The following is a 23,531-nucleotide window of genomic DNA, read 5'->3' on the forward strand; positions in this document are numbered from 1 at the left end:
TTATGCAGTGGGGGTGGGAGCATACTTAACCTTTGTAAAACTGTTTTGTTCATCCAAGTGCCATTATCTGGACATCTATAGAGTTGGAGGATCAGCCTACTGGGTGGCATCACTATCCCCCAGGCCCTCACAGCAACTGGTAGGCACCGAGGATGAAAGATTTAAAAAATTGTGAACCAACTAACAAAAATTAATTCAATCATAGAGGGATTTCAGGGAGTACTCACAGCTTGAAAACCACCACCTGCCATACATCATCCCTCCACCAGTCCTTCTGTCTTTCCCTTTTTTTTTTTTTTCGTTTTTGGGTCACACCCGGCTGTGCTCAGGGGTTACTCCTGGTTATCTTCTCAGAAATAGCTCCTGGCAGGCACAGGGGACCATATGGGACGCTGGGATTTGAACCAACCACCTTAGGTCCTGGATTGGCTGCTTGCAAAGCAAACAGCGCTGTGTTATCTCTCTGGCCCCTGTCTTCCTTTTTTAGAGAAAAGAAACCTGTTTGATTGCTGGTGGGACAGGTACCAATACTCCAATGTCCAAAGCAACGTTTTTTTCCAGCGTCATAGGGTCCTCAAGGTATGCCAAAGACAAAAATAAAAAAAAGTGGGACACCCAGGTCCAAGACTAAGGGGCTTCCAGGAAGGGAGCACAGGAAGGAAGCAAAGTTGGAAGGGGGAAACAGTGAGGGAATACACTGGGATAGAAGCTTCCTGACGTTCAATTCTGGGTCCGAATTCTGAACCCAGGTCTGTGGATTGTGCAGGGAACTTGTATGTGAGGGAGCTGAGGGCCTGCAGCAGAGAAAGGCTTGTCCTCTCTGGACTTGTAGAAGCATCTATGATGATAAGGGCAGTCTATGGGTGTGTGTAAGAGCCCCAGGGCTCCGACAAGATGGGGTCAGTGGGGGAAGACAAAGCACCTACACTATCTTGTTTTGCTCCCAGCTCTGGCACAAGGATGCAAGGTGCACTGAGCCTGGCAGGGCCTCCCCAGCTTGTGCAGCTACTTCTTACGGGCCACAATGAAGCAGGCCCCCTTGTTAGGGGCACTAACAGGTGAGTAGTTCTTAGTGCTGTGAATGAGTTGCATGATCTCCAAGCCAGCGCCCAAGACAGCCTGCTCCACATCCTCCTTCTCCAAGGCCAAGCAGGAGAATTCCCACTTCCCCACCATGTAGGAGGATAGCTGGAGTATGACCATGGTCACCAGGTGGCCTCCAGGCTTGAGGAGTGAGGCCAGGTGGGCCAGCCCCGCGCGGTAGGCCTCCAGGCTGCAGCAGGCACACTCCATGGCCAGCAGCGAGAGCACGCAGTCGGCCGGGGGCAGCACCACGGGTGCCAGTGGGTTGGCCAGGTTGGCATCGCACTTGAGAACCCGCTTCACTGTCGCCCGCAACTTCTCTTCCTTCTCCTGCCACCGGCCACTGTGGGGAAAAGACAGAGGGTGGTTGATGGAGTAGAGCTTGGCCAGGGGACTGGGCTAAGTAGGAAAGGGGGGTAGGAGGGAGAGAGAGAAGGAGGTAGGTAAGAGAGGGAGGGAGGGAGGAAGAAAGGGAAGGAAGAAGGGAGGAAGGAGGGAAGAAGGGATTTAGGGAGGGAAGAAGGGACTGAGGGAGGGAAGAAAGGATGGAGAAATGGAGGAGGGAATGAAGGAAAGGAAAGGAAAAAGGGAGGGAAGAAGGGATTGAGGGAGGGAAGAAGGGATTGAGGGAGAAAAGAAAGGGTTGAGGGATGGAAGAAGGGACTGAGGGAGGGAAGAAGGGGTTGAGGGAGGAAAGAAGGGTTGAGGGACAAAGGGATCGAGGGAGGAAGAAAGGATGAAGAAATGGAGGGGCGGGAGGAAGGGAAGAAAAGAAGGAAGGAAGAAAGGAAAGAAAAGAGGGAGGGAGAGAGGAAGGAAGGGAAGAAGGGGTTGAGGGATGGAAGAAGGGGTTGAGGGAGGGAAGAAGGAATTGAGGGAGGGAAGAAAGAATGGATAAATGGAGGGTGGGAGTAAGGAAAGGAAAGAAGGAAGGAAGAAAGAAGGGAGAGAGGGAAGAAGGGAGAGAGGGAAAAGAGGGAGGAAGGAAGGAGAAAAGGTGAAGAAGAATAATGAGGGGCCGTTCCATCTAACCTTGGGACCCCACAGGTGTGCATCTCAGTGTGCTGAGAGCTACCTTCCCCTGAGCATCTGTCTGCGGTCCTGTGCAAGCCTGCCCTGAGTCAGGAAGCCCCTTGGTACCAGGGTGCCTGCCCCCCTCTACCTGTTGCCTTCCAGCTCACAGGCCATCTTCACTGCTGGGGTCCAGTCAAAAGCCCCAGGGTCCTTCTTCAGCCACCTCAGCAGCTCCTCACGGTTGTGGTCCGTGAAGTCTGACATGGTGATGTCCTGGAAGGCCTCGCAGGCAGCCAGCAGTTGGTAGATGGTGGGGCCCGAGCCGATGTCGATGAGGGTCTCCCCGCGGAGACCACCTGTGCAGGCAGAGGGAGAAACTGTCTGGGACCTATATGAGGGGGTCCCTCTAGCCCCTCAAAACCACCCCAAATGCTGCCCACTGCATCTGCATCTTCAAAGAAGAGAAACTGAGTCTGAGAAAGGCAAGACCATTGGCCCCCAGCAAGGGCTCTGAAGCCTCTGGGATTTCTTGGGTACAGGAAAGCTTGGGGTGTAGGGAAGGATACAGAGAGGTTGAGCTGAGGGTCAGGGAGGTGGGCAGGGAACAGCTCAGTGCTCCCTCAGAAATCCTGGAATCTGGTCATGGACTCACCCATCCTTTTCCCATCCTAGCTTCTTGCCCTGCGGATCACAATCCCATATGGGGTCTCATGACTTTAAAAAAAAAAACAGATGTAATTTTAAGGAGGGGGTGAGCAAGAAGTGATGATTTGGAGGTAACAGAGGTAGCAAGGGTCAGGAGTCATGGGCTTGACTGGAGTGCAGAGGGGAGAGATCTGTATGGACCTAAACATCTAGATCCCACCCCACTAACCAGCCTCCTTCCCGGGCCACAGGAGACTGCGGCCACTGTGGCTGTGACTCTTGGAGAGGGGAGCACTGTCCCAGAAGGTGTAGTAGGGCTGGATCCCACCTTCACCCCCATCTAGAAGGCTTGCACCAGTCCACCTGGGAGGTGCACCCCGCCCTGGGCTTTATGCCCCAATCTCAGATCCCAACGCAGAGTTCCAGAGACCCTCATCACGGCCCCACCAGTCCTCCCCAGAGAAAGAAGACGGGGTCCCTTGTCTGCACCCCTCTGCCCCAAGCAGGTGCCTGGCTCACCGCTACCAAAGGTCTTGTGGAGACACTCCAGGCTGAATTGGAGCATCTCCACCTCTGGCGAGGGCCCCGCAAAGTCGTAATAGGTGAGCAGGTAGTCCCTGGGCATGAAGTGCTGCTGGTACGCGTCCCCGCCTGTGAAGCCGCCCTCCATGGTGACTCCCTGTGTGCACCGCTGCAAGCTGCACCCCACTTCTAAAGCTCCCCGGGGGTGCCGGCCCTTCCCCTAGAGCTCCGGTCCCGCCCCGACCCCGCCCCTCCTCGAGCTGTCATGCAAAGGGAGGAAGAAAGGGACTCACAGAATTCCTCCTGTTCAGCCCAGCTCTGCAGAGGGTTAGGGGAGGGGGTGGTGGGGTGTAGGGACTCCCCAAGAGAATTCTTTTAAAGCAGATCCTTGGAGGTGGTGAGGCTGCGACCCCTGCCCAGACCCCTTCCTCCATAGGGAGCTGTCAAGGGACAGACACAGAAAATGGCTGCCAGCATTCTTCAGACCTTATGTGGTTTGAGTACATGACCTGTGGTATTTGGCTATATGACATTCCGGGACCTTGAGAAATAAGTAACTGTTTTAGTTACCTAGTGTTCCAGAAAGTATGCTGGCGTCTGTTAATATGTTCCAGGTAATATGGTAACATCTGTAGGTTTAAGACATTGGCTACATAAAGGTTAGGCTTAAAAAATGAGTAACCCTTTACAGCTGGTTTTAGTTCTAAGAGATACGTTAAGTATCTCTTAAATCACAAGTTACTGCCTATTCCCAGAAAAGTCACAAGAGGCCCCCCGGACCTTGCCCTACTCTTGAAATGTTTTACCCATTGTCTGTTCAACACAATGTTTACCTGCCTGTAGAAGTTTAACTTGTTTCCCCCTTTCTTTTTCGTGTATATGTATGCATGCCTATACCCTAGTAAATTTGAACCTTGACAAGATTTTGCTTGGTCTCGCTCTCTTCTTTCTCACCCATTCTCTTTCAGGCTTGGTCCCCTCTGCCCTCACGAATAACTGAGTCCTGCAGGATGGAACAAGTGGCACCCAACACGGTGCGTGGAGTACGGACACTTGCTGGACGGAACCGGGTTTGACTTCAAAGGCCTGATTGTAAGACGCCAGAAGAACCTCTTCACGCATTTTACATTTTACATTCTGTCCCAACAGAATGGATCAAGAATTATCTAAAGAGGCTCAATTTATTAAGGGATTAAAGGAGTCCCTTAGGGAAAGAGGAGTTAAGGTTAAGAAAAAGAACCTTGTAAATTTTTTTTCTTTTTATACATGAAAAATGTCCATGGTTTATAATTAGTGGTCCTGAAATACATCCCCTTAAGTGGCAAAAGATAGGCAGAGAATTGATTGTCATTCTTGTGGAAGAAGGTTTTGCAAATTTTTCTAAGACTATCTTTTCCTATTGGGGATATTGTTGAGGAGGTTCAGGCCGACCCCAATAAAAAACAGTTGTTATCTGTTGCTGAATTTTGTTTGCATCCTCTATCACGCAATGCCTCTCAAGCCGCCTCTCAGGCAGGCTCTGAGACCTCCCTCCATTTTCTTCCCAAGTGTGATTGTTCCTGTCAGGCAAGCCCCTCACCCTCTGTTGCAGATGATATTCCCCCACCAAAACATATTTGTCCCATTCTGTTTTTTCCCCCTGAGGAGCCTCTTGACCCAGGGGATGCCCAAACCTTGGAGGACGAGGCTGTCCATTATCATGACTATGACAGGCCACTTTAAGCGACTACGCCATCACAGCCTTCCCCATATCCCTCTATCCAAGACCTTTGTGCCCCAATCTCTATTGATCCGCTCCTCCTAAGGCTAAAGAAAAGGAATTACTTGGCCAGATTAAGGATCTTTTTTTTAACTATTAAACCCATATTTTATTATAGGTCATTAGGAAACACATAAATGAAATAATTTGTCCAACACCAGATTGAGGATCTTAAACAAATTTTGAGTCTTCAAGAACAGGTTGCTTCCCTTAATTCACAGGTTTCTGCCCTTCAGGCTTCCCCACACCCTCCTGAATCTAAAGTTGTCTGTCCTATGTTCACCCAGTCCCAAGGGCCAGGCCCCCTCTCAAAGAGCCACAAGAGGCCCGACCTCGCCAACCCAAGTTGCATTATCAGAGGGAGAGGCTGATCAGGGCGTTGCAGAGGGTGCAGGAGATCAGGCTGCGGAAGAACCTGATATGCACAGCCCAATAGGCCAGATCATCCTGTGCAGCAGGCAATTAGAGAGTTCCAGAAGCTTAGTCATAAAACCCTGCAGGACTTGCATAATGTTGTTAAAACCTATAGCCCTAGTGCTCCTTTCACCCAGTCTGTCTTGAAAGCCCCTATGACGGTGGCCATATGCTGCCCTCTGAATGGATTAAAGTCACCCAAGCTGTCCTCACCAGAGTTCAATTTCTTACTTGGTGGGCCGACTTCCTGGAGTGTTTCCAAAGCATTGCTACCAGAAACCCAGGGCCTCAGGGCAATCCCTGGACTTAAGAACAACTAAGCGGACAGGGTCGCTTTTCTTCTGAGGATATGCAGAAGCATTTGCCCATTGGCTTATTAGCCCAAACCACCACCACAGCCCTGGTGACCTGGAGGGCACTCTCTTTTAAAGGGTCAGCTGTAACCCCATCTCCCAAGTTGCACAGGGTGCTCAAGAGGACTATAGTGAATTTGTTAGTCGCCTGCTGAAAGCAGCCAAAAGAGCCTTGGGGGAAGAGGATACCGACAATAAACTAATTAAACAAATGGCCTATGAAAATGCTAATTCCACTTGCTGTGTCATCCTTAGAGGAAAAGTTAAAAACAGAACTTTAAATGATATGATCCGGATGTGTAGTGACGCTGACCCCTTTGTTCACAAAGTCTCTCAGGTGGTTCACTTAGCCATCGGGGCCACCTTCAATCAAACAGCCAATAGAGAATGCTTTAAGTGTGGAAAACCGGGACATTTTGCTTGCCAGTGCCCGGGGGGAGGGAACTGCCCTCCAACCTTGCAGGCTGCTCAGCTCCCGGTGGCCTTTCTCTGCCCTCATTGCAGGTGCGGGAAGAATTGGGCCAATACCTGCCGTTCCAAGACAGATATAGCAGGCAATCCTTTGTCTCCCCTACTGGGAAACAGGCAGAAGGGCCAGCCCTGGGCCCCTCTCTCAGCTTCCTTCCTGCTGGTCTGGGGGAACAGCCAGCAAACGACAGCCTCCCTCTCACCTGAGCCACACCAGGGAGTGCAGGATTGGACTTGTGTGCCAACACCACCTCAGTATTGAAACCTGAGGATGGTGTCCAAATTATTTCTACTGGTGTTTTTTGGTCTGCCTCCACCCAATACATATTTTTTTCATACTGGGACGCGCCTCCGCCACTATCAAAGGCCTACTCATACAGCTGTTCCTTGTAGATAATGATTACACCGTGGAGATCAAGGTCCTAGCCACCGCGCCCTTTGGCCCCATAACTGTCTATCAGGGGCAACGCCTTGCTCAGGCATTCCCCCTGCCCCTGGACACTTCACACCCAGCATATGATCAACCCCGAGGTACTTCCCAACCAGATTCTTCTAACATCTATTGGGTCTGAGCCATCAATAAAACCCGCCCACCTCTTAAATTAAAAATTGAGGGACAGGAGTTTATAGGCCTCCTTGACTCTGGGGCTGACTCCACAGTAATGTCTTTCTTTTCTTGCCCCTGCTTTGCCTGCTCACCCCACTAAGATAATATGACAGGTGTAGGGCATGTCAAGGAAGTGCTACAAAGCTCTAAGGTATTAACCTCGGAGGATGAGGATAGTGACAAAGGAATTATTCAACCCTATATTATCCCCGACCTACCCATCAATTTATGGGGGAGAGATGTCATGGAACGAATGGAAGTCTATTTAATAAAATGCCCAAATAAGGCAGTTATTCAGCAGATGATCTCTCAGGGATATTCACCCAAACAGGGACTTGGAAAACACGGCCAGGGTATAAGGGAGCCCATTATACCCACCCCAAAGTATGATCGTGCTGGGCTTGGATTTATGGGCCATTTTCCATAGGGGCCACTGCTTCGCCTGCACCCCAGGCAGATCAAATTTCTTGGCTTAATGACGACCTCACCTGGGTTAACCAGTGGTCTCTTTCTTCTGTTAAATTGTCCGCAGCAACAGAGCTGGTGCAGGAGCAACTTGCTGCTGGACACATTGAACCTTCCACCTCCTCCTGGAATACCCCAATTTTTTGTCATCCAGAAAAATCTGGAAAGTGGCATCTTTTGCATGATCTTAGAGCAATTAACAAAACCATGGTTCCCATGGGAGCCTTACAGCCTGGCCTCCCCTCTCCTGTAGCAATTCCACAAGAATTTTTTAAAATAGTTATTGATTTAAAGGACTGTTTTTTCTCTATCCCCTTGCACCCTGCTGACTGTAAGCGATTTGCTTTTAGCCTTCCCATTGTTAATTGTGCCGGACCATCTCCTCATTATCAATGGAAGGTTTTGCCTCAAGGTGTGGCTAACAGCCCTACTTTTTGTCAAAAATTTGTTGCTCAGACTATTGACCCCTTTTGCCTTCAATTTCCTAATCTTTATATCATTCACTATATGGATGATATCCTTGTCACTGTGGCACAGGAGGATAGTTTGTAGAAAATTTGTCATCAGCTTATTAAAGCCCTGCAGAACAGAGGATTTCATATATCCTCTGAAAAAATTCAACTACACCCCCCTCAGCTCTTTCTTGGTTTTGAATTGCATCCAAATAAGGTATTAACCCGGTTCACTTTGAGGACTTCAAGGGAAACTTCTGTTCCTGTCTGCTGGTGTTTCTGAATACCTGAAGGTCTCCTCAGAGGCCTAGGGAGTGTACCCCCAAAAAACTACATTTTGAAACTTCCCAGTGAGTAAATTCTGACTGTGGGGGTTGCCGTCCAATAAGCTGAACTCTCTGGCCTGTGGAGGCTCCGCCCTGCTGTGCCTTTGTTCACTCTGAGGACTTCAAGTGAAACTTCTGTGCCTGTCTGCCTGTGTTTCTGAATACCTGAAGGTCTCCTCAGAGGTCTAGGGAGCACACCCCCAAAAAAACTGCATTTTGAAACTGCCCAGTGAGTAAATTCTGGCTGTGGGGGTCGCCGTCCAATAAGCTGAACTCTCTGGCCTGTGGAGGCCTGTCTGTGGGGGTTGCCAGGTGGAGTGCTGATTGCTCTACCTGCAGAGTCTCCACCCTGCTGTGCTTCTTCTGAGGAAACAGAGGACCCGAAGAGAGCCCTGTCCTGTGCTTCTCTGTCTTTCCTAAATTCTCGAAGCTCTCCTCAGAGCCCTGGGAAGCGAACCCCCCCCAAACTGTCACCTAGAGGCCCCAGAAGAGTGCAGCTGCCTCGCTTTGCTTTACAGCCGTGCACTCTTTCTAACCAATAAGCCCCACCACAACACGCAGGAAAAACCACACTACTAGCGTGACAATGGGGAAAACTTGCAGGCAAACACCATGCACAAAGAATGAAGATGATAGCTTGGATGACCTAAAAAATTCCAACCATCTGATTAACCTCTCAGATAAAGAGCTTAAAATAGAACTATGGAAGATGTTTGTAGAACTCAAAGAAAGAATAGATCGATCTGAAGAGAATACAAAGACAGAAATCAGAAAACTCCAAACTGAAATAGTAGATCTGAAAAACATGGTAGCTCAACTGAAAACCTCAGTGGATGGCCTCAACAGCAGGGTAACAGCAGCTGAGGAGAGAATCGGAGTACTGGAAGATGAGATGCAGAAAAACAAAACACTGCAGAAGAAACTGGAAAAGAACCTTAGGACAAACGATCAGGCAATGCAAAAAGTACTCAAGGAATGTGAACAGATGAAAATAGAAGTCTTTGATAAATTCAACAGAAACAACATAAGAATCATCGGAGTCCCAGAGGCCCAGATAGGAGATCTCCAGGAAGAATCAACTGTCAAAGACATAATCAAAGAGATACTACCAGAGTTAAAGACTACATGCAATCAAATCCTGCATGCCTGAAGAGTACCAGCTAAAAGAGACCCAAAGAAAAACACCCCAAGACACATCCTCGTTACAATGACAAATTCCACAGATAGAGATAAAATACTGAAAGCAGCAAGATCAAAAAGGAAAATTACATTCAAAGGAGCATCCCTAAGACTTACAGCAGACAGGTCACAAGAAACTCTCAAGGCCAGAAGACAGTGGTGGGATTTTGTGACAAGAATGAATGAAATGAATGCCTCACCGAGAATACTGCACCCAGCCCAACTCACATTCAGGTTTGAAGGAAGGATACATAGCTTCATGGATAAACAACATCTCAGAACTTCACATATGAAAAACAGCTTAAAGGAAAAACTGACAGGTCTACTTTAAAACAAGAAAGATCAACAAACACAGCAAACTTATCTACAAAGATGACATTGAATCCTATGACAATCATCTCCCTCAATGTCAATGGACTAAATTCAACAATTAAAAGACACAGAGTGGCAAAATGGGTCAAAAAGATGAATCCAACCTTCTTCTGCCTACAAGAAACACACTGAATAGTCAGAACAAATATAGACTCAAAATCAAAGGATGGAGGAAAATCATCCAAGCAAAAAACACCCTCAAAAAAGCTGGGGTGGCCATATTAATATCTGATGACACCAAATTTATACTCAGAAAAGTGGTAAGGGAAAAAGATAGATACTATGTACTAATCAAGGGATATGTGCAACAGGAAGAAATCAGACTATTAAACATACATGCACCCAATGAGAGACCAGCAAACTATCTAATACAATTACTGACAAATCTGAAAGAAGAAATCAATAATAACACAATAATTGTGGGATATCAACACATCCCTATCAAAACTTGATAGGTCAACCAGACTGAAACCCAACAAAAACATACTGGACCTGAAAAGAGTAATGCAAGAAAGAGGACTATAGGACACTCCATCCCCAAAAACCTGGATACACATTCTTCTCCAATGTACATGGGTCATTCTCCAGGATAGACTACATGCTGACACATAAAACATACCTCCATAAAATCAAGAGGATAGAAATCTTGCAGGCTACCTTTGCTGATCACAAGGCTCTGAAATTAGATGTGAACTACAAAGCCACACAGAAGATAAACTTTAACAATTGGAAATTAAACACCCTGCTACTGAACAACCAGTGGGTCCGAGATGAAATCAAAACTCTCCTAGAAACAAATGATAATGAAGACACAAACTGCCAGAATCTATGGAACACAACAAAAGCGGTCCTGAGAGGAAAATTTATAGCTCTATAAGTACACATCAGGAAGGAAGAAGGGGCTTACCTGAATAACTTAATGACGCAGCTCATAAAATTAGAAAATGACCAACAAAAGGAACAAAAATAGGGATACATAAGGAAATAACAAAGCTGAAAGCAGATCTCAATAAAGTGGAAAACCAAAAACCAATCTGAAAGATCAACGAAAGAAGTTGGTTCTTTGAAAAAATAAACAAGATTGATAAACCATTGGCAAAACTCACAAAGAAAGAGAGAAATCTGATAACCCATATTAGAAATGAAAAGGGGGAAATCACGACAGATATTGCAGAGATCCAAAGGGTAATCAGAGACTACTTTGAGAAACTTTATGCTACTAAACATGAGAACCTAGAAGAAATGGAAAAATTCTTGAACACTTATAACCTTCCACATTTAAGTAAAGAGGATGTTGCATATCTAAACACCCCCATCACTACTGAAGGAAACGAAACTGTAATCAAACATCTGCCCAAAAAGAAAAGCCCAGGCACAGATGGATTTCCTAATAAATTTTTTTTAAAATTTTCAATCCTAGCCAGGCTCTTCCATGAAACTGAAAAAATGGGAACACTTGAAACACCTTTTATGAAGTCAAAATCACCTTGATACCAAAACCAGACAGAGATGCAGCCAAAAAAGAAAATTACAGACCAATATCCCTGATGAATGCTGATGCAAAGACCTTCAACAAAATCGTGGCAAATAGGGTCCAATGCATCATCAAGAAGATCATACACTACAACCAAGTACGTTTTATCCCAAGAATGCAAGAATGGTTTAACATCCGTAAATCTATCAACATCATACACAACATCAACAAGAAAAAAAATAAAAATCACATGATCATATCAATAGATGCAGAGAAAGCATTTGATAAGGTCCAACACCCATTCTTGATCAAAACTCTCAGCAAGATGGGAATGGAAGGAACCTTTCTCAATATTGTTAAGGCCATCTATCAGAAGCCAGTGACAAATATTATCCTCAATGGAGAAAAATTAAAAGCCTTTCCTCTAAATTCTGGCACAAGTCAAGGCTGTCCTCTCTCACCACTCCTATTCAACATAGTACTGGAAGTTCTTGCTATAGCGATCAGGCAAGAAAAAGATAACAAGGGAATCCAGATAGGAAAGGAAGAAGTAAAGCTCTCATTGTTTGCAGATGACATGATACTCTACTTAGAAAACCCTAAAGACTCTACCAAAAAGCTTCTAGAAACAATAGACTCATATAGCAAGGTGGCAGGCTACAAAATTAACACACAGAAATCAATGGCCTTTTTATAATGAAAGGGAAGAGAAGGAATTCAAGAAGGCAATTCCATTCACATTAGTGCCACACAAACTCAAATATATTGGAGTCAACTTGACCAAAGACATGAAGGACCTATACAAAGAAAACTATAAAGCCCCGCTCCAAGAAATAAAAGAGGACACATGGAAATGGAAACACATACCCTGCTCCTGGATTGGCAGGATTCACATAATTAAAATGGCAATACTCACCAAAGCATTGTACAGATTTAATGTGATCCCCTTAAAAATACCCATGACATTCTTCAAAGAAGTGAATCAAACACTTATGAATTTCATCTGGAACAATAAACACCCTCGAATAGCTAAAGCACTCCTAGGGAAAAGGAAAATGGGAGGCATTACTTTCCCCAACTTTAAACTGTACTACAAAGCAATAGTTATCAAAACAGCATGGTATTGGAATAAAGACAGACCCTCAGATCAGTGGAATAGGCTTGAGTTCTCAGACATTGTCCCCAGACATACAATTACCTAATTTTTGACAAAGGAGCAAGAAATCCTAAGTAGAGCAGGGAAAACCTCTTCAACAAGTGGTGCTGGCAGAACTTGTTAGCCACTTGCAAAAAAAGCGAACAAAGACCCCCAGTTAACATCATGTACGAAGGTAATATCCAAATGGATTAAATACCTTGATATCAGACCTAATACCATAAGGTATATAGAACAACAAGTCGGTAAAACACTCCATAATATTGAGACTAAAGGCATCTTCAAGGAGGAAACTGCACTTTCCAAACAAGTGGAAGCAGAGATCAACAGATGGGAATACATTAAACTGAGAAGCTTCTGCACCTCAAAAGAAATAGTGCCCAGGATACAAGAAGCATCCACCGAGTGGGAGAAACTATTCACCCAACGCTCATCAGATAAGGGGCTAATATCCAAAATATACAGGGCACTGACAGAACTTTACAAGAAAAAAAAATCTAATCCCATCAAAAAATGGGGAGAAGTAATGGACAGATGCTTTGATAAAAAGAAATACAAATGGCCGAAAGGCACATGAAAAAATGCTCCTCATCACTAATCATCAGGGAGATGCAATCAAAACAATGATGAGATAACACCTCACACCACAGAGATTGGCACACATCACGAAGAATGAGAACAATCAGTGCTGGCGGGGATGTGGAGAGAAAGGAACTCTTATTCACTGCTGGTGGGAATGCCGTGTAGTCCAACTGCTATGGAAAGCAATATGGAGATTCCTCCAAAAACTGGAAATTGAGCTCCCATTCGACCCAGTATTCCAATCCTAGGGATTTACCCTAAGAACACAAGAATACAATACAAAAACCTCTTCCTCACACCTATATTTATTGCAGCACCATTCACAATAGCCAGGCTCTGGAAACAACCAAGATGCCCTTCAACAGAAGAATGGCTAAAGAAACTGTGGTACATATACACAATGGAATATTATGCAGCTGTCAGGAGAGATGAAGTCATGAAATTTTCCTATACATGGATGTACATGGAATCTATCATGCTGAGTGAAATAAGTCAGAGGGAGGGAGAGAGATGCAGAATAGTCTCACTCATCTATGGGTTTTAAGAAAAATCAAAGTCATTTTTGCAACAATCCTCAGAGACAATGAGAGGAGGGCTGGAACTTCTAGCTCACTTCATGAATTTCACCACAAAGAGTGGTGAGTGCAGTTATAGAAATAACTACACAGAGAACTACCACAATCATGTGAATAAATGAGGAAACTGGAAAGCCTGTCTGGAGTACAGGTGGGGGTGGGGTGAAATGGAGGGAGATTTGGGACATTGGTGGTGGGAATGTTGCACTGGTGAAGGGGGTGTTCTTTACATGACTGAAACCTAAACACAATCATATATGTAACCAAGATGTTTAAATAAAGGGAAAAAATTAAAAAAGAAGGGAGCATCCTTGAGATTTACAGCAGACCTGTCACCAGAAACACTCAAGGCCAGAAAGCAGTGGTGTGATATTGTGACAATACTGAATGAAATGAATGCTTCACCTAGAATACTGTACCCAGCAAAACTCACTTTCTGGTTTGACGGAAGAATACATGGTTTCATGTTGCAGACGCCAGCACCTCCAAACAGATTCTTCGTAGAGTTCGGGAAACCTTCACGGGGAGAGAGTGGGTACACAAAATGGCAAAAAGACGGAATAATATTGTAGAAATGAATGACCACACAAAAAAGCGTGGGGACTTGCATCTAGAAAGACGAAGACAAATTTATTTTTTGAGCTGGGCTGCTTTTAAGGTTGAGGTTTGGAATGCAGGGTGTAAATTTTTGACATCAAAGAAAATGGGAACAGAATGAAAGACCCTGGCTAAAATTAGCATATTAAAGAACCAATACTGAAGGTGAAAAAGCAGTTTCTGTTATGTGTTTGCTTTGTTTTGGGTAAGCAGGGGGAAACAGGTAATTTTCAGGGAAGTGGGAAGAGAGAGAAATATTTTAGAGTTTTGGGGGAAAACTGAAAATTGCTTTGTTTTGAGTAAGCAGAGGAAAACTGAAAATTGCTTCACTCATGAGCTAAGTGTTTGGAAAAACCTGATCTTGGCGCCAAAGTAGCAAAGATCACAGGGAGCTTGGTCAATGGGAGACTTTTGGGGGGATTTGATACTGTGCTTCTTTGTTAAAAAGAATTACTAAGGCCTGATTTCTATAATGGTCAAAAATAAAGAGAGAGATAGTTACAGTCACATTTGGAATTATAGTCAAACAATCCACGCGAAGGGTCAAGTGATTTTGACTGCTCTAAGCGGGCCTTTTTGGCAAATAATTCCTTTTCAGGAGAGCACTACACCTAAGGAGGCTGAAAAAGCGCTTCTGGTGTGTGCCCCTCTTGAGTGGGATGTAACAGTTTCACAGACAAAAAACAGCTCAGAAACTTTACAGACTCAAAACCAGTCTTAAGAGAAAAACTGAAAGACCTAATTTAAGACAAGACTAACCAAAAGACACACCAAATTTCGATATAAAGATGGCATTAAATCCCAGGACAATTCTTTCTCTCAACGTCAATGGACTAAATGCACCAGTTAAGAGACACAGAGTGGCTAAATGGATCAAAAAACTCAATCCAACCTTCTGCTGCCTACAAGAAACGCACCTGAATAGTCAGAACAAACATAGACTCAAAATAAAAGGCTGGAGAAAAAATATCCAAGCAAACAACACCCATAAAAAAGCTGGAGTGGCCATACTAATATCAGATAATGCAAACTTTATACTCAGGAAGGTTGTAAGGGACAAAGATGGACATTTTATATTAATCAAGGGGTATGTAGAGCAGGAAGAAATAACTCTCCTAAACATATATGCACCGAATGAGGGGCCAGCAAAATATTTAATACAATTGTTGACAAATCTGAAAAATAATATCAATAACAACACAATAATTGTGGGGGAATTCAACACGGCTTTTTCAACACTGGATAGGTCAACCAGACTGAAACCCAACAAGAATATACTAGACCTGAATGGGCCCAGAGAGAGAGCACAGTGGCGTTTGCCTTGCAAACAGCCGACCCAGGACCAAAGGTGGTTGGTTCGAATCCCGGTGTCCCATACGGTCCCCTGTGCCTGCCAGGAGCTATTTCTGAGCAGATAGCCAGGAGTAACTCCTGAGGAACGCCGGGTGTGCCCCCCCCAAAAAAAGAATATTCTCTTGACAAATAAAAAAAGAACATTAAAAAAAAAGAATATACTAGACCTGAAAAGAGAAATGGAAGAAAGAGGCCTAGTGGATATATATAGGACACTCCATCCCCAGAAACCTGGATACACATTCTTCTCCAATGTACATGGGTCATTCTCCAGGATAGACTACATGCTGGCACATAAAACATACCTCCATAATATCAAGAGGATAGAAATTTTGCAGACTACCTTCGCTGACCACAAGGCTCTGAAATTATTTGTGAATTCCGAAGGGACACAGAAGAAAAACTTTAACACCTGGAAGTTAAACAGCCTCATACTGAATAACCAGTGGGTCCGAGATGAAATCAAGGAGGAAATCAAAAGTTTCCTGGAAACAAATGACAATAAAGACACAAACTATCAGAACTTATGGGACACAGCAAAAGCTGTACTGAGAGGAAAATTTATAGCTTTGCAAGCACACATCAGGAAGGAAGAAGGAGCTTACCTGAGTAGCTTAATGACACAGCTAATAGAACTAGAAAGTGCTCAACAAAAGGACCCAAAAATAGGGAGACAGAAGGAAATAACCGAGAATGAGCTAGACAAATTGTTAAGGAATGTAAGAATTGTCTTCCTCTGCTTCCCGAACTGCACCTAGGTGTTTAACCCCGAGGCCTCATTCCAGGAAAATTGTGGCAAATGGATGTTACTCATTATAATAGCTTTGGAAAATTAAAATTTATTCATGTTTCTATTGATATATTAGTGGGTTCATTTGTGCCTCCATGCAGACTGGATAGGCTATTAGTCATGTTATTAGTCATATACTGCATTGCCTTGCCATTCGCCCCAGCCAAATATTATCAAGACGGATAATGGGCCAGGCTATACTAGTGCTAAATTTAAACATTTTTGCTCCCAAATGGCAATAAAGCATTTAACAGGAATTTCTTATAACCTTCCAGGCCAGGGCATTGTGAAAAGGATCATCAAACTCTTAAAGACATGCTTTTTTAATTAACCTCTGAAGAGGAAACTCTTTATGCCCGCAAAGGAAATTCAAGACTATTACTAAATCATGCACTTTTTGTGCTAAACTTTTTGTCCTGTGATGCACAAGGATGCACTGCTGCAGATCGCCTGTGGCATCCGTCCACTTCTGAAAGTTATAAGCTCGTCTTATGGCGAGACCCCTTATCCTCCATCTGGCAGGGGCCAGACCCCGTCTTAATCTGGGGCAAGGGACACACGTCTATGACTCATCAACAGGAAATGCCAGATGGCTGCCCGACAGCCTTGTAAAGCTGTATAACCCCCCCCCCCCCAGGAATGATCTCCCTGAGAAACCAGTTTAATTGTGCTTTTTTTTTAAATAGAAAATACCAAAATGTGGATTCTATTCCTGTCTCTACTTGCTGCTGCTGAATCTACCATACCAAAGAGGACCTCCAGTATTTATCAGATTTTTAATTACACCTAGCTCATCATCAACGAGGCTGGAGACATCGCCAATGCGACCTCCGTTATTTCAAACACCATCCCTTGACCCACTCTTGAGGTTGATTTGTGCGCCCTTGCCCTTGGTGCAAGTGCAAGCTGGGCACACCCGGTTTTTTCCTGCCACAATTCCAAGCTGTTGACATGGGAGATGTGTGGTTTCTTCAGGCTGCAGCTCCAAAATTAGAAGAGGCATGCTGTCACGCAATCAGGGCAAGATTTTTGTCTGCTCTGGCCAACACGGAAGCAAAAAGCTGAGTTACACCTGCGGCCACTCTGACCAGTACTTTTGTGCTGCCTGGGGCTTCGAGACCACAGGAAACACTTACTTCCTGCTCTTGGGACCTTATTAAGGTTTGAAAAAGACGTGTGAGCCCACTGCCAGAGTTGTGTGCCACCAATTCCGCCCTTAAGGGATGGTGTAATCCAATCTCTTATTGATCTCTTTTACTGAGCCTGGAAAGAGGTATGATTGGATAGGCTTGAGAGGCGCAGAATGGGGTCTCCGCCTGTATGTTTCCGGGATGATACTGGTCTCATCTTCAAAATTCAACTCCTTAAAGGATTACCAAAAACTCCACCTGTCACTTTAGGACTCAACAAAATGTTACACCCTAAGGTTGTTGCCCCCCCTACCCCAAGCCTCGGCCCTCTGTCACCCTAACATCACCACCCTTTCAACCCACTATTCCTGTTGGGCCCGTTCCTTCCTCTCAGCTCATCCTGGATATGGTTAATGCCTCCGCCTCTGCATTAACTGATCCTGCCAATGAGGAATGTTGGATTTGCTACTCTGTCCACCCACCATTCTATGAAGGCATCACCACCTTCGGAACTCTGCAATTCACCAGTGATTCTGGCCTTCTTCGCTGGGGTATTGAAGCCCATCAAGGCATAACTTTGGGACATGCTATGGGAGTCGGGTTGTGTTTACTGGGACCCCATATGCTTCCCCCTGTTTAGTTACTGAATATTTGTAATAAAACAATTGCAGTTAATATTACATATCAATTTATTCCAGCCCCAAATTCTACCTAATTTGCCTGTTCCTCTTGCCTGACCCCGCATATTATTACAGGGCCTTTTTTGGCTCAAAATGATTATTGTGTGTTGGTGTTACTTTTTCCAAAGTTAATTATTAGACCTGCTGAAGAATTGCTTTCCTTTGAGGATAAGGGTTTTGCCCTGTCTAGGCCCAAGCGTGAACCTATAACTACCATCACCTTGGCTGTGGTTTTAGGCTTGGGTATGGCAGGAGCTGGTACTGGTATTGCTTCCTTAATTACTTCAAATCATCAGTATAATCACCTTGCATGTGCTGTAGATAAGGATGTTCTGGAGCTTAAAGAAGGCCTAAAGTATTTCACTGAATCTGTTGCTTCCCTTGTTGAAGTGGTCCAGCAAAACCACTGCGGGCTGGACTTGGTCTTTTTGAAGGAGGGAGTATGTGCTGCCTTGAAAGAAGAGTGTTTTTTTTGTTTGTTTGTTTGTTTTTGGGCCATACCCGGCTGTGCCCAGGGGTTACTCCTGGCTGTCTGCTCAGAAATAGCTCCCGGCAGGCACAAGAGACCATATGGGACACCGGGATTCAAACCAACCACTTTAGGTCCTGGATCGGCTGCTTGCAAGTCAAACACTGCTGTGCTATTTCTCCGGGCCCGAGTGATTTTTTTTTTAAAGATAAGTTAGGATTAGTAAAAAGACAACATAAAAAGAGTTGAACAAGATCTAGAAGAGAGAAAGAGGCAAAGAGAACAAAGTGAATCCTGGTACCAAAATTGGTTTTCCACCTACCCGTGGCTATCCACTCTGTTGCCTAGCCTGCTGGGACCATTTATAGAATTTTTGTTGCTCATTTCTTTTGGCCATTGGGCATTTAGAAAATTAACCGATTTTGTTATAACCCAGGTTGACTCAGCCACCAAAAAGACGACTGCTGTGCATTCCCGAAGGAAAGGCCAAGTACGGAGGTGGCCACGGTGTGTTGGCCCAGAAGCACTGGGTGGGAGTGAGCTTTGAAGCTCAGAGGAAAACCGAAGGGGAAAAATAAAGATGAAGAATAAGGAGGAGGAGGAAGAAGAGGAAAAAGAAGAAGAAGAAGGAGAAGGAGGATGAGGAAGAAAGAGAAGAAGGAGAAGGAGGAGGAGGAAGAAGGAGAAGAAGAAGGAGGAGGAGGAAGAAGAAGGAGGAGGAGGAAGAAGGAGAAGGAGGAGAAGAAGAAGAAGAAGAAGAAGAAGAAGAAGAAGAAGAAGAAGAAGAAGAAGAAGAAGAAGAAGGAGGAGAAGGAGAAGGAGAAGGAGAAGGAGGAGGAGAAGGAGAAGAAGAAGGAGGAGAAGGAGAAGAAGGAGAAGAAGGAGAAGAAGAAGAAGAAGAAGAAGAAGAAGAAGAAGAAGAAGAAGAAGAAGAAGAAGAAGAAGAAGAAGAAGAAGAAGAAGAAGAAGAAGAAAAGCTAAACTGCTCACATCCACATATCCACATGGGGGAGGAGCTGCTGTTGGGAATAAAGAATAAGGTTGGCTGTGGGGAAGGAAGAGAGAGTACATGCAGCAGTGATCATGGAGGGCAGCTAGAAGAGGCTACATGAATCTTAGCTTAGAAGCCATGTGGAGAAATGCACATGGCGGTTAGGGCCATGTTATTACAGTTTTAATTAACTGGCTGTCTCCTGAAACTTCAACTGACTGCCTGTAGATCATTTTTCTGCCATTACCCTGCAATCTTAGACCTGCTGGTGAAGGAGCCAAGAAAGGCCTCACCCCACACACACCTTAGGTTTTTCTATTTTATATTTATCCAACATGGGTTCTAAACTACTCAAAACAAAACCAGTATTTTCCCTTTGTTCACACACTTTGGCAAGCGTTTCCCTCAATGATTTATGTAATATTAGCAGCACTAAAACCTGAACTCAACAATCCATTTGTAAGGGTTGAGCGTACGAATATAAGAATCTTACAACCAAATAAAAAGAATCCTACGACAGAATCTCAAATGTAAAACACATTGTGTGCAAGAATCACAGCAATGAGTGATATCTGGGAACTTTCCTGTCTAGCTCCCCGGAGTGACTCAGTCAACCTCAGTCTCTCCCAACTTCTAAGAAACACAGCTCAGCATACCTAGGGTTGCTCTGAGTCCTGGGCCTTCGAGAACAGGGCACAGGTGGGTGCAGAGTGGGACGGTCACCTGGCCAACCCATCACTCCATAGAGCCCCAGCAAAAGTGATCCCTGAGCACAGAGCTCAAGAGTAAACAATGAGCACTGTAGGGCTTGGAGATGGCTCACAGCAGCGGCACCTCCCTACAGTGCTCTTGAGAGCTGCTTCCTCAGAGGCAGCTGCAGCCAGTGATCCTCACACACCCACACTAGCCCCTCTGCTCAGACACGCTCCTGGCCTCCTGAGCTCTCTGCTCAAGGGGACTTGTGGGAAGAGCTGGATTAGGGAACCCTTATTTTGAAAATAGAAAGGCTGAGTTCTTAGTTCATTGCAGATACACAAGCAGCTGTAAAAAATTAAATAGGCTCCATAAACCCTGAGCTCAGAGTCCTGCAATGAAAGAAATTCCCTCTTCTTTCAAGAGGCAGAACCCAACCCAGGCTTCTGTGAGACCCTGTGTTCAAGCTTTGCCATTACGGGTCCCCAGTTGGTTGACCCCTGTTTGATTTTCTAAGTACAATGCCACACCCAAGACATCAAAGCTGCTGAAGTCCCTGCCTTAATTCCATTTTCTGCAGCCTGACAGGTTCTGTGTGGGCACACATGAATGTGTGTGTGTGTGTGTGTGTGTGTGTGTGAGCACAAACCTGTGCAATTTCACCACATGATCTGTTCACATAAGCCAGTGCTTTGTCCTACCAGAGGCTTCTGGGGGGCTTCCAAGGCCAAGCTGTTTGTTCCTGCCCTAAGCAAAGTGCAAGGCTTCACTAAATCTCATGGAGGAAGTAAATAGAATTAAAGATGACAGATGTTTAGGCAAGTTCAGGATGGACAAGCTGTTTGCAAACTTAAGTTCATTGGCCCAGCCAGTACAACCTCAGTTATACTCTCTTTGGCCAGTGCGACCTCAGCGCGCGCACACACACACACACACACACACACACACACACACACACACACACACATCCTGGTTTCTACAATGCAAGGCTCTTTCCACTCTGCTCCCCCCTCCTTGGGAGACCCCCAAAGGGAGGTATGCATGCTCTGTTGTGAATGCCCACCTGCCTAGTTCTACCCATACCTTTTTGGCCTCACCCTCCCTGATGAGCCCCTAACAGCAGCTATGCTCAGAACAGGGAAGTGTATTGGTGACCCCGTGGGTGTCCCTCAGGGCCACTGATAACTATCAGATGATAGTCATTATCTGTCCCAGATGTGTTGGGCCAGACGGGGGAGTTAAAAGGAGGGCTGAGCAGGGCTACGGTAGGGTGAGCCAGTCTAGAAGGGCCCTGTGCCAGCATGTTATGTAACTTGGACAGAAAGTAGCCAGGAGAGGGGGAGAGACAGACAGACTCAGCTAGAAATGGTGGGCCAGCTGCATGCAGGGAGCCAGCCATGAAGAGCAGCCCACCCCCCAACGCTTCTTAGACACATGCTAGGACTTCATTCTGACTCTGGCTGAGAACAAAATCTGAAAATATAAATTGGAGTCTTTTCCTGCCAGACGTGGGTGGAGGTATATGGGGTTTTGCTGGCCTAATGAGTCCCCAGTAGCTGGCAGGGGCCAGTCATCTGGGCCAGAGGTCCCTTAGATGCGGCCTGTGCACACAAATGTCCGCTCAATGACAGTGCAGTGGGGCCAGAGCTAATAAGGGGGCAGAATAACAGCACAACAGGTAGGGCATTTGTCTTGCATGCAGGTAATCTGGGTTTGATCTCCATCATCCCATATGGTCCCCCGAACCTGCCAGTAGTAATTTCTGAGCACAGAGCTAGGAGTGACTCTTGAGCACTTCGGTTTATGGGCAAAAAGCAAAAAGAAGAGGGAAGGGGTGGGAAGGGAAGGAGGAGAAGAGGAGGAGAGGAGAGGAGAAAAGAAGGGAGAAAAGGGGAGGGGAAGAGAAGAGAAGGGAGGGGAGAGGGGAGGAGAGGAAAGGAGAGATAGCACAGCAGTAGGGCATTTGCCTTGCATGTGGCCAACCCAGGAGAGACTTGGTTCAACTCCTGGCATCCCATATGGTTCCCCCAGCCTTCTAGGGGTGATTTCTGAGCACAGACCAGAAGTAACCCCTGAGTGCTGCTGGGTATGGCCCAAAATCCAACCAATCAATAAATATAGTTTAAAAAAAAGAAAAGAAAATCAAGAGAGAGCAAGAGAGAAAGAAAGAACACAACAGGCTAATAATGGGCAGTGAGAGTACAGTGGGTAGGTTGCTTGCCTAGTCAAGTCCTCCAGAGAAAAAAGTGACACTGTAGCAGGGCTGTGGGGATCAGAGAGCCTGCCTAAAGGACAAGTTCATGTTGACCCAGGTTCAATCCCAGCTGACCCAGATTCGATCTCAGCTGACCAGGATTTGATCCCAGCTGACCTGGGTTCAATACCAGCTGACCCGAATTAGATCCCAGCTGACCAGGGTTTGATCCCAGCTGACCCGGGTTCAATACCAGCTGAACTGAATTAGATCCCAGGTGACCCAAATTCAATCCCAGTTTACCTAGGTTAGATCCCAGCTGACCCAGGTTAGATCCCAGTTGATCACGGAACCACACATAGTTCCCCACTGAGCCCCACCACAATTGATCCCTGAGCACCCCTGCATGTGACCGAAATAAAACCAAAACAAACAAAATAAAACCCGCCCCCCACCAATAATGAAGTTGTTTATAACTGTTCAGAAGAAAGGAGGAGGGGGTAATAATCAAATATTCAACTCCTTATTACTCAGCCAGCTGCTTCATGCTGAAAAGTTAAAATGAATGTAACCCAGTGTGATTTAATGTTAAACGAAGTTGTTTTTCTTATTCTTTTAATGCTTTTCTTAAGTTGTCTTTCTGATGAGTTAGGACCCGGATGTAGTCTTTAACTTCCCGCGTTTTACAGCCCCTGCGTGGGCAATTCCCTTTATCTAAATGTCACAGGTATGTTTAAATGATGCATTTCTCTTATCTTACAACCCCTGATGTAGTCTGTATTTCCCGCCCTTTACTGCCTGTTTCTCTTCAAAGCTTGTCTTGATCTTTAACAATTACTGACTAAGAGTAACTTTGCTTTTGCCTGAAAAGTATATAAACAGACTGGACAAAGGCTCAGGGTCTTTTGCCTCTGTCCTGTTATGAACACACTTTAGACCCTGACCGGCCAGAAATAAAGAACTCGCTTGAGCATTTGCCTGGGCGTCAGTCTCTTTATTTATCTGCGTCGGGCAGCTGGGATCAGGACTTTCCGAACCTTTCAGTGCCTCAGTTTCTCCATTTGGCAATGCAGAAGAGCATGCCGGCTCCTCAGAACAGGGGTGAGGCCTCTGCACTGGGGGTGACCTGGACAAGGCTCCTGGAGCTCTTGCAGCTGCCCTGGGGGCTACATCCTGGACAGCTCCTGC

At 45.5% G+C, this 23,531-nt stretch overlaps 1 protein-coding gene across 1 annotated transcript; it reads right to left on the reverse strand.

The window, feature by feature from the left end:
• Nucleotides 1–607: 607 nt before the first annotated feature.
• LOC126025529 (indolethylamine N-methyltransferase-like) lies at nucleotides 608–3,424 on the reverse strand. The gene is made up of 3 exons (XM_049785329.1): nucleotides 3,262–3,424; nucleotides 2,246–2,453; nucleotides 608–1,426 (listed from the first exon to the last, which is right to left on the reverse strand). Exons 1-3 carry the CDS (start codon nucleotides 3,410–3,412, stop codon nucleotides 1,006–1,008), a joined length of 780 nt encoding a protein of 259 aa, XP_049641286.1. The 5' UTR covers nucleotides 3,413–3,424; the 3' UTR covers nucleotides 608–1,005.
• Nucleotides 3,425–23,531: the final 20,107 nt, after the last annotated feature.

The sequence above is a fragment of the Suncus etruscus genome, chromosome 13 (assembly GCF_024139225.1).
Source record: "Suncus etruscus isolate mSunEtr1 chromosome 13, mSunEtr1.pri.cur, whole genome shotgun sequence".
Lineage (NCBI taxonomy): Eukaryota > Metazoa > Chordata > Mammalia > Eulipotyphla > Soricidae > Suncus > Suncus etruscus.